This window comes from Aotus nancymaae, unplaced genomic scaffold, assembly GCF_030222135.1.
Source record: "Aotus nancymaae isolate 86718 unplaced genomic scaffold, 86718_ANA_hifiasm-v0.15.2.pri h1tg000036l, whole genome shotgun sequence".
NCBI classification, from domain to species: domain Eukaryota; kingdom Metazoa; phylum Chordata; class Mammalia; order Primates; family Aotidae; genus Aotus; species Aotus nancymaae.
The window spans coordinates 67,554,536-67,568,750 of NW_026988450.1; the positions used below are offsets into that span (position 1 = coordinate 67,554,536).

The following is a 14,215-nucleotide window of genomic DNA, read 5'->3' on the forward strand; positions in this document are numbered from 1 at the left end:
ATAAAACTCATTATCTTCACCCAATTTCTCCCGGTATTCTCCGGTGTTCTCTTAAGCCTAGTGACTCATGCCAGAAATCTGGGTATTTTCCTTATCTGTTCTTTTTCTGTTGTGTCCCACATCTGATCACTTACCAATTATTATGTCTACTTTTAAATTTCTCTCTAATCTATTCCTTTCTCTCTGTCCTCAGTGTTCTGATGTGGCTCCCCTGCTATCCACCCTTTCCTCCCCAGTCCATTCTCACATTCTAGCCAGAGAGAAATTTCTAAAGGCAAATCTTGAGCCTGCTAGTTTCTGCTCAAGATGTTGTTGGCTTTGCAGTCACCCTTAGATGAAGTTCAGTTCCTTGCCCTGAGCTTCGGCACCTCCTTGCCCAGTCTCCAGTGCAGTTTTCACCATTCCCCACCCACACATGCCTCTCCTGTCTTGCTGGGCTTTGTTCTTCACCTGTGCTGGGCTCCTCTCAGCCCCCACCCTGGAACCCCCTTTCCTCCCTCTGCTTTACCCCATAGCACTGTGCTTTGGATTATTGCTTCCAGGAAGTATTTACTTTCTTTTCAAATGTGGATTTAGAGCCCTTGCTGTGTGGACCTGCAGTGCCTAGTATTTGCCCAATTGTGACATTTATGAAGCAGCTTTTTAATCACTTGCTTGTCTTTTTCCTCTAATGGACTGTGAGTTCAGTAGTGACAGAAACCAAGAGTAACCTATTTACCACTTGATTCCCAGCGCCTGGCATAATGCTCGAAATGTAGTAGGTGTTTATTATTAGATCCACAGATATGTGAAGTACTTATTCCAGTGTCCAGCACATAATACTCAGTAAATGATGGTAGATTTTTGTTTACTACCATATACAACAGCTATAATTATTATTCTAACCATTTTTTATTAACAAACTCCCTAAGAAGAAGTGCGGGCAAAAGCTGGTTTATAGCAATGTGAAGAGCAGCTTCAAGGAGAGGAAGTAGAAACCAAGCACAGATGAATTTGTTAAAATGGTTGACTGAAAAAATACCTTCATTGAAAGGGTGGTAGTCAGAGATCAATGAAGTTAAAGGAAGGTATTTTTCAATGATGAGGGAATCCTGGGCATGTACCTGGGTTAAAGAAGAGAGTCCAACCTGAAGATACAGTTGTGGAGTCGGATCAGTCCTCCAAGTAGGAGGATTGGTCTTGCATCTAAAAATAGAAGGCATCTTGCATAATAAGGAGAAAATAGAAGGGGTGGGGTTGCTGCAATATGTGCAGGGGTCTGGGGAAGAAAATAAAAGCATCACTGAGGGTAACACAAGCATGTTTAATTATGTTGCATGAAAGATATCTTTTAAGCAAAGCAATTACCCTCTTTCTTTTTTTCTTTCAGCTGTTTGGGGGTCTCGTCTGGATTTTGGTTGCCTCTTCCAACGTTCCTCTACCTCTGCTACAAGGATGGGTCATGTTTGTGTCCGTGACGGCATTTTTCTTTTCGCTCCTCTTTCTGGGCATGTTCCTCTCTGGCATGGTGACCCAAATTGATGCCAACTGGAACTTTCTGGTAAGAGCTTTTTAAGTCTGTTGCAAGAAAATGGAGAAACCTACATCCCATTCTGTTCTGAAAAGCCAGAGTCCTAGTTCTGTCCATTGCCTCTAATGTCCTTGATGGACAACAGGGCCCCAGTTTGTGAAATCTGTGTGTTGATAGAGCTGAGAAATAATTCTGTTACTCCTATAGCTTAGATGACTCTTAAAAACTGTTTCATTTCATAAGCAAATGAATGGCATTACAATTTTTTTAAATTTATTATACTTTAAGTTATGAGGTACATGTGCAGAAAATGCAGGTTTGTTACATAGATATACACGTGCCTTGGTAGTTTGCTGCATCCATCACCCTGTCACCTACATTAGGTATTTCTCCTAATGCTATCCCTCCCCAAACCCCCTACCCATCTCCCCCACCCCCTGACAGGCCCCGGTGTGTGTTGGTCCCCTCCCTGTATATGTGCCACATTTTCTTTATCCAGTCCATCTCTGATGGGCATTTGGGTTGGTTCCAACTCTATGCTATTGTGAACAGTGCTGCAGTAAACAGGTGTGGGCATGTGTCTTTATAATAGAATGATTTATATCTTTTGGGTATATACCCAGTAATGGGATTGCTAGATCAAACAGTATTTCCAGTTCTAGATCTCTGAGGAATCACCACACTGTCTTCCACAATGGTTGAACTAATTTACACTCCCACCAACAGTGTAGAAGTGTTCCTATTTCTCCACATCCTCTCCAGCACCTGTTGTCTTCTGATTATTTTAATGATCGCCGTTCTAACTGGCATGAAATGGTATCTCAATGTGATTTTGATTTGCATGTCTCTAATGACCAGTGATGATGATCTTTGTTTTATGTTTGTTGGCTGCCTAAATGTCTTCTTTTGAAAAGTGTCTGTTCATATTCTTCACCCACTTTTTGATGGGATTGTTCTTCTCTTGTAAATCTGTTTAAAGTTCTTTGTAGATTCTGGATATTAGCCCTTTGTCAGATGGGTAGATTGCAAAATTTTTCCCCATTCTGTTGGTTGCCAGTTCACTCTAATGATAGTTTCTTTTGCTGTGCAGAAGCACTTTAATTATATTCCATTTATCTATTTAGGCTTTTGTTGCTATTGCTTTTGGTGTTTTAGTCATGAAGTCTTTGCCCATGCCCACACCCTAAATGGTATTGCCTAGGTTTTCTTCTAGGATTTTTATGGTGTTAGGTTTTATGTTTAAATCTTTAATCTGTCTTGAGTTAATTTTTGTATAAGGTGTAAGGAAGGGGTCCAGTTTCAGTTTTCTACATATGGCTAGCCAGTTTTCCCAACACCATTTATTAAATAGGGAATCCTTTTCCCATTGTTTGTTTTTGTCAAAGATCGGATGGTTGTAGATGTGTGGCATTATTTCTGAGGCCTCTGCTCTGTTCCATTGATCTATATCTCTGTTTTGGTACCAGTACCATGCTGTTTTGATTACTGTAGCCTTGTAGTATAGTTTGAAGTCAGGTAGCCGATGCCTCCAGCTTTTTTTTTTTTTTTTTTTTTGGCTTAGGATTTTCTTGGCTATGCAGGCTTTTCTTTGGTTCCATATGAAGTGTAAGGTGGTTTTTTTTTTTTTTTTTTTTCCAATTCTGTGAAGAAAGTCAATGTTAGCTTGATGGGGATTGTTATTTAGTCATTTTTTTAATTGCATGGCATGCTTTTGATAGTTTGGTAACATATTTTATATACTCTCTCCCAGGAAAACTTTTTAGCCATGTATATAATGGAATTGTCACAAGCTGGCAACAATTTTCAATTGTTACATTCTGGAACTGTTGGCTCAAAAATAATGGTTTCCCCCTGTGATAATAGTTTATTACCACTTTATGCCATGCTTAAAGGAAGCAAGAATGCATTTTGATAAAGAACTTATTTTTTAGATGTATTTGTTGTAGGATATTGAGTTTACTATTTCTTCTAGTTTTTAAGAAATTAAATTTACATTCATGATAGATAGCTTCAGTAATTTTTCCTGAGCTTTCTACCTTTGATATAGTGAAATAAAAATATAATATCTAATAACAGATATAAAGTGCTAAATACTTGCCTCATTGTATTCCAGGCAAATAATGAGATTTTGGTTTTGAAATAGTTTTTCTGTATTTGTGTGTGTATGGAAAGGAAAAAATACCATTTTTGTTGAACTTTAAACAGAAGATTACAAATTTATAGTCTCCTTTGTACGGGAAAGGTACTAAGGAAAGATACATTTTAGAAAAAAAATAGAACTATTTAAAAGTCCTATGCAGCTAAACATGTTTCCCTTTATTCCCCCAAAGTATAACTGGTACACATTTGATCATTTGCCTGTTATGGACATCACTTAACATATTTTTATTTTATTTCAATAGCTTGTAGGGTATAAGTGATTTTGTATTACATGGATGAATTGCATTGCATAGTGGTGAAATCTGAGATGTTAGTGTACCAGTCCCCTGAGTAGTAGTATACATTGTACCCAATATGTAGTTTGTTTTTCTTTAATCCCTCCCTCCCCTCTCCTCACCCATTCCCGAGTCTCCAGTGCCATAGCTTAGCTCCCACTTACAACTGAGACCACACAATATTTGGTTTTCAAATAATAAGTGAGTTACTTAGAATAACAGCCTCCAGCTCCATCCACTGCTTAATATCCTACATGTCCTCTATTCTTGTTCTCATTTGTAAAAATGAGAAAACTAAGGTTCAAAGTGGGTGTCATCTTTTTTTCTTGCTGTTAATGTAAACCGGCATCCCCCTGTATACAATGCAACTTTTTATTTAAACTAGTAGATGGAAGTTGACCCTGAACTGAAGAGCAATGCATGGGCTTAAGATAAGAATGTAGGATATAGCCACTTGTGGAGAAAGAAAACAAAAACCAAGCTATGCTTGAGGCTGAGGTTGCCCAGGAAAAGGGGAACACAAGTGGGCAGTGCTCTGGGGGGTGTGAGCATTGAGAAGGTTGGTGGAAGAGCAAGAGCACATGAAGGTGACTAAGAAAGAGGCTGGGGGCCTAGGGCAGAGGTTCACAAATGGTGGTCCTGGCCAGACGAGCAGCAGCATCTGGAGACGTGTCAGGAATGGACATTCTCAGGTTCCACTCTGAGCTGCTAAGTCAGAAACTCTGGGAGTAGGACTCAGCTGTCTGTGTTTAAACAAGCTCTCCAGGTGGTTCTGATGCAGGCTAACATTTGAGAACCACTGGCTTAGCAGAAATGATCTGAGCTGTCAAATGTAATGAGTGAGCCTTGTGGAAGAACTTCTTACACAAATTAGAATGATACATTCAGGATGGCCAAATACAAATATGAGTACAGCTCTCCAGAAGTTGGGAATATTTACTGAGCACTATAGTAAGCACTATACTAGGCCCTGGGAATACAATTGTGAAAAACAGGTCCAGTAGTCACTCTCAGAGTTTGTTGTAGTAGACAACATAAGTAAAGAAATTGTTACATAATTAATGCATTAATTAATGTTATGTTAGTAGCCAAAAAGCAAAAGTCTAGCATGCCAAAACAACGTATGTGTCATCTCAGATCCACTGGGAAGCAGACTCTAAGATGGGTTTAGAAGTACAAGAGTTTTGGTTTGGGCTTTTTGTGCATTTTGTTGTTGTTACTGTTTGTTTGAGGGAAAGGGGAGATAACATTTGTAAAAGGAAGATAAGGAAGAAAACCCAGATTGATCTACTCCACAAATTCTTGACCACATCAATATAAAACTTCAGAGCACAGCCGATCCTTCAAGAGTTTTGTGTTGGGCACAAGTGGCCAAGCACTGGTATCTCCACTGTGCTGTCTGTCAGTAGTGGGGTTGGGGGATATCCCGGAAGAATGTGGCCTTGGCTCACCCATTGTAGCAGATCCCAAATCCACTGAAGCTGGAGGCTGTCAGCTACCTGCACTCCTCACAGCTAAGTATCAGTTTATTTCTTGATGGAAAATGTGTGCAGTGCACAATTAGATGCAACAGGTTTTTTGTTTTTTGTTTGTTTGTTTTTTGAGGTGGAGTTTCGCTCTTGCTGCCCAGGCTAGAGGCAATGGCATGGCCTCGGCTCACAGCAACCTCTGCCACCCAGGTTCAAGTGATTCTTCTGCCACAGCCTCCAGAGTAGCTGGGGTTACAGGCATGCACCACCATGTCCAGCTAGTTTTTTATATTTTTAGTAGAGATGGGGTTTCTCCAGTGTTGGTCAGGCTGGTCTCAAACTCCTGACCTCAGGTGATCCGCCACCTTGGCCTCCCACAGCGCTGGGATTACAGGTGTGAGCCACTGTGCCCAGCATTTTTTTTTTTTTTTGATAGAGTCTTGCACTGTTTCCTGGGCTGGACTGGAGTGCAGTGGTGCGATCTCAGCATACTGCAACCTCCGCCTCCCCGGTTCATATGATTCTCTTGCCTCAGCCTCCCAAGTAGCTGGAATTACAGGTGCACACCACCACACCTGGCTGATTTTTTCTGTTTTTAGTAAAGACAGGGTTTCACTATGTTGGCCAGGCTGGTTTTGAACTCCTCTCATGATCCATCCACCTTGGTCTCCCAAAATGCTGGGATTATAGGCATGAGCCACAGCACCCAGCCCAAAGTTTATTTTTAATTTTTTATTTTTTTGAGATAGAGTCTCGCTCTGTTGCCACACTGGAGTGCAGTGATATGACCTCGGCTCACTGCAACCTCTGCCTCCTGGGTTCAAGCAATTCTTCTGCCTCAGGCTTCCAAGTAGCTGGGACTATAGGCATGCTCCACCATGCCTGGATAGTTTTTGCATTTTTAGTAGAGATGGGGGTCCATCATGTTGGCCAGGATGGTCTCGATATCTTGACCTCATGATCTGCCCACCTCAACCTCCCAAAGTGCAGGTGCAAGCCATGGTGCCCGGCCTCAGTCTCTCCTTTCATAATGTAGATCCATTTCTCCATATGCATCTGGGGAGTTGCTCCTCTGGGGTTCCAGTGCACCTTTCTTCCTGAGGAAATACTTAGAGAGGTTAGAGGGATACATGACAGCTCCTTTCACTAGAGCTGGTCTCAAGGGCAACTGGTACTTATCTTCTTCATCTTCCACTGACTGTTTTACACTCCTCTTCTCAGCTTTTCTGTCTGCTGGTCTCAGTGGTTTCTGGGTGGTGAATCCAAACTCTCATTCCTGAGAGAGTAAGAACCCCTGGCAACCACACTGCTTCAGGCCAGCATTGCTACACTTGTTTTTAATCACAGTAGGCACAGAGGGCTTCCAAGAAGCCCTCAAGTAGATCACCTGAGTTCTACATATAATTCCCCTCGCCCTGCGCTGGCACATAACATACTCCTTACTGCCGTCCTGACTTCCAGCAGCTCTGTTTTCTCTTGATGATTAGGGGCAACTACCTTTGTCAAGATGGTAACTCCTCTTCCTGCCTTTTTGTCCCTGGGCAGAAGAATCCAAAGTGGCCAGGGAGTAGCCATAGCTTGTAGCTCAGTGGGACCATTGCTGTATCCTCTATGAATATTACCCCTTTGGGGACAGGGACCCCAACCAGGAAAAGCCTAGAGTTGTAGGGACAGAAATCATAAAGAATTTCAGCAGGTTATTAGAAATGACAAGTGGAGAAACTCTTGCTTTCACCCCTAAGTTTCCATTCTTCCAATGGGGACACAATAACCTGTAAGAAACTCTTCTTCAGTATATTTACTGCATCCTAATGGATGGCTCCCATCCTCACAGACTAGTGCCCCAAGCTGTTCCTTCATCCAGACATTCCTCTGTGCTATCAGGCCAAACCAGCAGCTTCTAGGTGGTACAGTATGTGATCCAGCCCATGGGTGGGCACCCGTTTCCACTTCTGCTTTGCTGAGAATTGGTTTCCTTGGTCAGAGACTGGAATGCCTGTGAATTTGGCACTCTGTAAATCCTTGTATATAGCTGGTGGCTCAAGCTCTGAGAGACAGAAAAGCAAATTCATAAATCTGTACCTTAGGTAATTCTGTTTTTGTGAGAATAACCATTATGCATGTCTGTTTTCGAGAGTGAAATATTTTGCCCTCCAAGAAGGTAGGAGCTCAGTTTTCATTCACTTACTAAAGGTGACTGGTTGGTGGTCCCCTTGAGAATAATACCTTATCAGGAGCTCAGAGTCGATCTCTGTTGCTGGCAGGTTCAACATTCAGAGGAAGCAGTGGATAGATCAGCTTTGGCAATAAGGAGTCCATGCTTTTGGACCTTTCCATGGCCATTTTCTCTGACCATGGGTACTCTGTTTATGTGCCCACAATGCCAGGTATGAGGTGGTTGATAACAAAGGCTTGCTAACATTAACTAGAAGGGTCCTTTTGTCTATACAGCATTCCAAAGTGATGCTTCTGGTAAGCATTACCAAATGACAGAAAGATAGTCACATTTCATGCCTAGTCCCTTCCTTGTCCCTCAGGCTGTGATCTGTTTTATCCTATGGCCCTGACAAGTGCAGTAGGCTATTTGTTATGGACCATGAGTCTATATAATCTCTCTGTGGGCTTTTTTTTTTTTTTTTTTAAGACAGAGTCTTGCTCTGTCACCCAGGCTGGAGTGCGGTGGCAGGATCTCTGCTCACTGCAACCTCCACCTCCCGGCTTCATGCGATTCTCCTGCCTCAGCCTTCTGAGTAGCTGGGATTACAGGCATGCCCAGCTAATTTTTGTATTTTCAATAGAGATGGGCTTTTGCCATGTTGCCTAGGTTGGTCTCGAACTCCTGACCTCAAGTTATTCACCACCTCGGCCTCCCAAAGTGCTAGGATTACAGACATGAACCACTACACCCAGCCATGGGCCACTTTCCTTTCTAAGCGAAGTGTGTGACATGTGTCATCACTCAGCTCCACCCATTGGGAAAATACTCCCTAACCACTGTCTTTCAAAGCCAACTCTAAATGTGGCTATAATACACATATAGTACAGCTGCCATCCCTTTCCACCTTGCAACCACCCAGGAGCCCACTCTTCCATAAATGAAGCTCAGGGTTCTTTTCTCCTGAGGAAACCCCTCCTTCCCTGTGGCCATAGGTTTGAACTGAGGAAGGAGAGCAGTTCCACTCTGGTGGGTAACATGGGAGCCTAGGCTACCTGCTCACACAGTTAACTCTTATTGTCTGGTCTTGCTCAGGTCAGTATCATATGTGCCTTTACCATCACAAGGAGACAGCCTCTGGACCACCTGACTGAGTTAGTGGCTTTCAAGGAACCCAACTCAAGATAAGCAGTTCTGGATGCCTGGCCACTTGGTATCTCAAGATCAAGTGTTTCTTCTCTACCAGGCCTAGTACCAGGAGCTGCTTTTCAGACTTGTGACTCTCCAGTGCAGGTTTCTAGAGGCTCTAAAACTCCAGGAACCTCCATAGTAATTTATACACTGGCATTGCCATAAATTCCACACTATATCCTTTCTCCCAACACCAAGAGTATATATGACCCTAGCCAGGTAGGATGACCCAAGTATATGGAGTAAGGAGCGCAAGAAGTGTATTGGGAAGTAACACCTATAAAAGATGAAAGGGGAAGAAATAGGATTGGACAGGAAAGCCTTGAAACCACAGTTTAATTCAGATACTCCTGAAAAGGAGGGCGGAAGAAGTAAAATTGGTAGGAATAGAGAGAGAGAGAGACGGGAAGGGGCAAGCAGTAATTGCTTGTGGGCAGAATCCTTTCTGGCAGAGACAATACCATGTGTAAAGAGTAGCATTCTTGACCTATGAAATTCTTCCTAGAGACCAAAATGAGGCCAATGTGACCAACATGAAAAACGTGTGTAATGGTAAAGAAGTCAAGGGGTCAGATCACACCAAGAGTTGCCAGTCCTGTCACTGAATCTCTTTATTACAAGATCAACTGTTTCTGAGGATTCACCTCAGTAAATTAAATTACTGTCTAGTGATCTCAGACAAATTTCCTCTTAATTTTTCTTTTTTTTTAATTGCATTTTAGGTTTTGGGGTACGTGTGAAGAACATGCAAGATTGTTGCATAGGTGCATATGTGGCAGTGTGATTTGCTGCCTTCCTCCCCTTCACCTATATGTGGCATTTCTCCCCATGCTATCTCTCCCCAACTCCCAACCCCCCGCTGTCCCTTCCCTATTTCCCCCCTACAGACCCCAGTGTGTAGTGCTCCCCTCCCTATGTCCATGTGTTCTCATTGTTCAACACCCGCCTGTGAGTGAGAACATGAGGTGTGTGATTTTGTGTTCTTGTGTCAGTTTGCTGAGAATGATGGTTTCCAGGTTCATCTATGTCCCTACAAAGGATGCGAACTCATCGTTTTTGATGGCTGCATAATATTCCATGGTGTATATGTGCCACATTTTCCCTGTCCAGTCTATCATCGATGGGCATTTGGGTTGGTTCCAGGTCTTTGCTATTGTAAACAGTGCTGCAATGAACATTCGTGTGCATGTGTCCTTATAGTAGAATGATTTATAATCCTTTGGGTATATGCCCAGTAATGGGATTGCTGGGTCAAATGGAATTTCTATTTCTAGGTCCTTGAGGAATCGCCATACTGTCTTCCACAATGGTTGAACTAATTTACACTCCCACCAACAGTGTAAAAGTGTTCCTATTTCTCCACATCCTCTCCAGCATCTGTTGTCTCCAAATTTTTTAATAATCGCCGTTCTAACTGGCGTGAGATGGTATCTCAGTGTAGTTTTGATTTGCATTTCTCTAATGACCAGTGATGATGAGCATTTTTTCATATGTTTGTTGGCCTCGTGTATGTCTTCTTTTGTAAAGTATCCGTTCATATCCTTCGCCCACTTTTGAATGGGCTTCTTTGTTTTTTTCTTGTAAATCTGTTTTAGTTCTTTGTAAATTCTGGATATCAGCCCTTTGTCAGATGGGTAAGCTGCAAAAATTTTTTCCCATTCTGTTGGTTGCCAATTCACTCTAATGACTGTTTCTTTTGCTGTGCAAAAGCTGTGGAGTTTGATTAGGTCCCATTTGTCTATTTTGGCTTTTGTTGCCAATGCTTTTGGTGTTTTGGTCGTGAAGTCCTTGCCTACGCCTATGTCCTGAATGGTTTTGCCTAGGTTTTCTTCTAGGGTTTTTATGGTGTTCGGTCTTCTGTTTAAGTCTTTAATCCATCTGGAGTTAATTTTAGTGTAAGGTGTCAGGAAGGGGTCCAATTTCTGCTTTCTGCATATGGCTAGCCAGTTTTCCCAACACCATTTATTAAATTTTTCTTACTAAGATCTAGCTTCATTTCATTTAGCCATTAAAAGTGGTGACATTTGAATTTGGAGTTGAACCTTTGTCAGCTAGTATTTGTTGAATAACCACATGTATTTAGCATCTCTCCTATAGATTAGACATGTGGCCAGTATGAAACACTTTTCTTAAATCTTTTGAAGGCATTTGTGAATAAGTTTACAAATGAGAGTTATTTAATAGAAAGCACAGCACATCTTTGTAGTTTTTAACCCATGGGTTAGTTAAATTTGTCCTAGCAGAGTATTTCAGATGTGAGAATAATTCCTGTAAACAGTATCATTTGCTGTATGAGCATTTACAAAGGCAGTACAATGCTCTCCTTTGTAATATTGCTATAACACTGATAGAAATCAGTAATAGGTTTGATAGGAAAGAAAGTGGACTTCAAAGGGAACCCTTGCACACTGTTGGTAGGAATGTAACTTAGTACAGTCGTTATAGAGAACAGTGTGGAAGTTCCTCAAAAAGTTAAAAATAGAACTACCATATGATCTAGCCAATCCCAGGCCTGGGTATATATCCGAAGGAAATAAAATCAGTGAGATATCTACATTCTCATATTCATTACAGCATTATTCATAACAGCCAAGATACAGATTCAAACCTGAGGGTCTATCAGCAGATAAATGGATAAAGAAAATCCAGTACATATTCACAATACTAATTGAGCCTTTAAAAAAGGAAATCCTGTCATTTGCAATATACATGAACATTATGTTATGTGAAGTAAGCCAGGCACAGAAAGACCACATGATCTTAAGCTGAATTTACAGTAGTAGACAGTAGAATGGTGATTCCCAAGGGATGGGCTGATACTGGGGAAAATGTTGGTCAACTGATACAAATTTCAGTTATGAAAAATAAGTTCAAGAGACCTATTGTATAGCATGATGACTATGGTTAATAACAATGTATTATATTCTTGAAAAATGCTAAAAGAATAGCTAAAAGAATAGCATTCTTGAAAAATGCTAAAAGATTTTAAATGTTCTCACCACAAAAAAAAAGATAATTATGGGAGGTAATATATATATTAATTAGGTCCATTTAGCCATCCCACAATATATAAATATTTCAAAACAGGTACACAATAAATGATTTTTTTCAAGTAAAATAATTTTTAAAAAATAAACTGGACTTTGGGACCAGACACACTACAGGTTTTTCTCCCTCCTAAAATTAATATTTACATGGCTTTAAACAGTCATTTAACTGAAAAGAAAAAAATTATTTGTAAAATGGAGATAATTAATGGTGGTTATAAGGATAAGTAACAACGCACGTAAGTTATCTGATACGTGGGAGCTATTACAAAGAGTGATGTGGTGATATATTAATTCAGGTAAGACCATATGAACTGTAACAGTGTTAATGTTTCACTTGAATGTCAGCAACATACAAAGAAGCGTAACAACTGAGTTCTTATACTTTTTGTGGAAGTATATGACATATTAATTTTTAATGAAACAAACATGGATATACGTTATTGAATTATATATTTAATCTGTATCTTTCAGTGGAAAATAATGATAAACTGGTCAAAAATAATTATTTATATGAATACATATAATAATCACAATAAAAAGATGTTATTTAAATGCTATTTTACTTGAATTTTAAAGACAGCATATGTTATGGCTTTTTTATATTATCCTAATTAACATTGATCTCTATGGACATCTTAATCCAAATTAAAATAATACATAATTATAAAATTCAGCATATGGAAAGGTTTACCAATTTACCAATGCGCCAGTTAAAATGGGTTGATTTTCACTTGGATTCTAATAGTTGCTTTAGAATTGTCAGGCTAAGATAAACAGAGAATGTAATTAGGATGGTTTAATTAAATGTTTTGATCTTGCTAAACCTAGACTTCATTTGAAATAAGAAACAGAAAAATACCTTATTAATTGCAGATGTCTTTTCTCTCCTCTTTTAGGATTTTGCCTACCATTTTACAGTGTTTGTCTTCTATTTTGGAGCCTTTTTATTGGAAGCAGCAGCCACATCCCTGCATGATTTGCACTGCAATACAACCATGACCCTGCAGCCGCTCCTGAGTGATAACCAGTATAACATAAACGTAGCAGCCACAGTAAGTACTCAATGAGTACCGTTCACCAGCACTTCTGCTCCACTGTCAAGGCCTCCAAGAAACTCTTCAGGCAACAATAGTTCTCTTTAATACTAGCCATTAACGTTAAATATATCATAGCTATTATCTGTACAATAACCCTGTGAGCAAAGTGCCATGATGACTTTGCTCACAGGGTTGCAGGTGATTAAACTGAAGCATAAAGAGGTTGATGTTCATATAAGACCATGGCAAGCCACCGTCTCTCATTAAGAATTGGCCAGCCCTGGTGTGTTGTGCCTGTAGTGCCACCTGTTTGGGAGACTAAGGTGAGAAAATCTCCTGAGCCCAAGGAGGCGGAGGTTGCAGTGAGCCGAGACCACACCACTGCACTCCAGTCTGAGTGACAGACCAAGACTTGGTCGAGGGGGAAATAGGGAGTAACCAGTATGACTAAGGAACTGTATTTTTAATATTATTTTAATAATTTTAACCACATGTGACTAGTGGCTATCATATTATACAGGTCTGGAGTCTGAGTTTTGAGGGGTCTGCAAAAAGAACTGTGTTTTTTGCTTCTTATAACTTTCAGAAATGGTAAGGGACATTTCCCAGTTTGGTTCTTTAGTATTCAATAGCTGTTTGCACTTTATTTTTATTCAGTGAATAGATATTGTGGGCCTACCATATATCAAGTAATTTTGCTGGCTGTTGAGGATAGGGTGAATAAGTTGCAGTTCCTGCCATTCAGGAAAGTGCAGGTGAGGAAGGGAGGCAAATATGCCAGCCATTGCAGTAGATGATAGGCAGATGAAATGCATTCCTTGGGACATTTATAAATTTTTAAATCATCTTTAATTCACATACTGGAGTGAATTTGTCATTTTGTATTGTATAGATGATTTGAAGAACTAATGTATTATTTTTGAAGATCACTTTTAAGATGCTAGAAGTCCAAATTTTCTGAAATAGTGTGATATTTAATATAAATATATGGCAAATTAGTGACCCTAATGTTTTATGTTTCCCAGGTAGCCTGTAAATAACCCAGTACTCCCCATATAGGCATTGAAATCTGTCTGGAGCAGCACTGTCTAGTAGAACTTTCCTTTTTGTAAGTGCTGTCCAATATGTTGGCCACTAGCCTCATGTGGCTGTTGAGCAATTGAAAAGTAACTAAGCCAAAGAGCCATGGCTCATGCCTGTGATCCCAGCACTTTGGTAGACCAAGGTGGGAGGACTGCTTGAGGCCAGGATTTCTACAGCAGCCTGGTCAACATAGCAAGACCCTGTTTCTCAAAGTGGGGGAAAAAAAGAATTAAGAATGGGCCAGGCCTGGTGGCTTGTGCCTGTAGTGCCACCTGTTTGGGAGGC

General features: G+C 40.5%; 1 protein-coding gene across 2 annotated transcripts in view; it reads left to right on the forward strand.

Annotated features, from left to right (window-relative positions):
- The window catches only part of MAL2 (mal, T cell differentiation protein 2), a 29,538-nt gene that overhangs the window by 11,962 nt on the left and 3,361 nt on the right, over positions 1–14,215 (forward strand). For both annotated transcript variants that reach the window (XM_012443311.3, XM_012443313.2), the window contains exons 2-3: positions 1,370–1,540; positions 12,707–12,862. In XM_012443311.3, the coding sequence (XP_012298734.1) occupies positions 1,370–1,540; positions 12,707–12,862 (327 nt within the window). The remainder of the gene's footprint in view (positions 1–1,369; positions 1,541–12,706; positions 12,863–14,215) is intronic.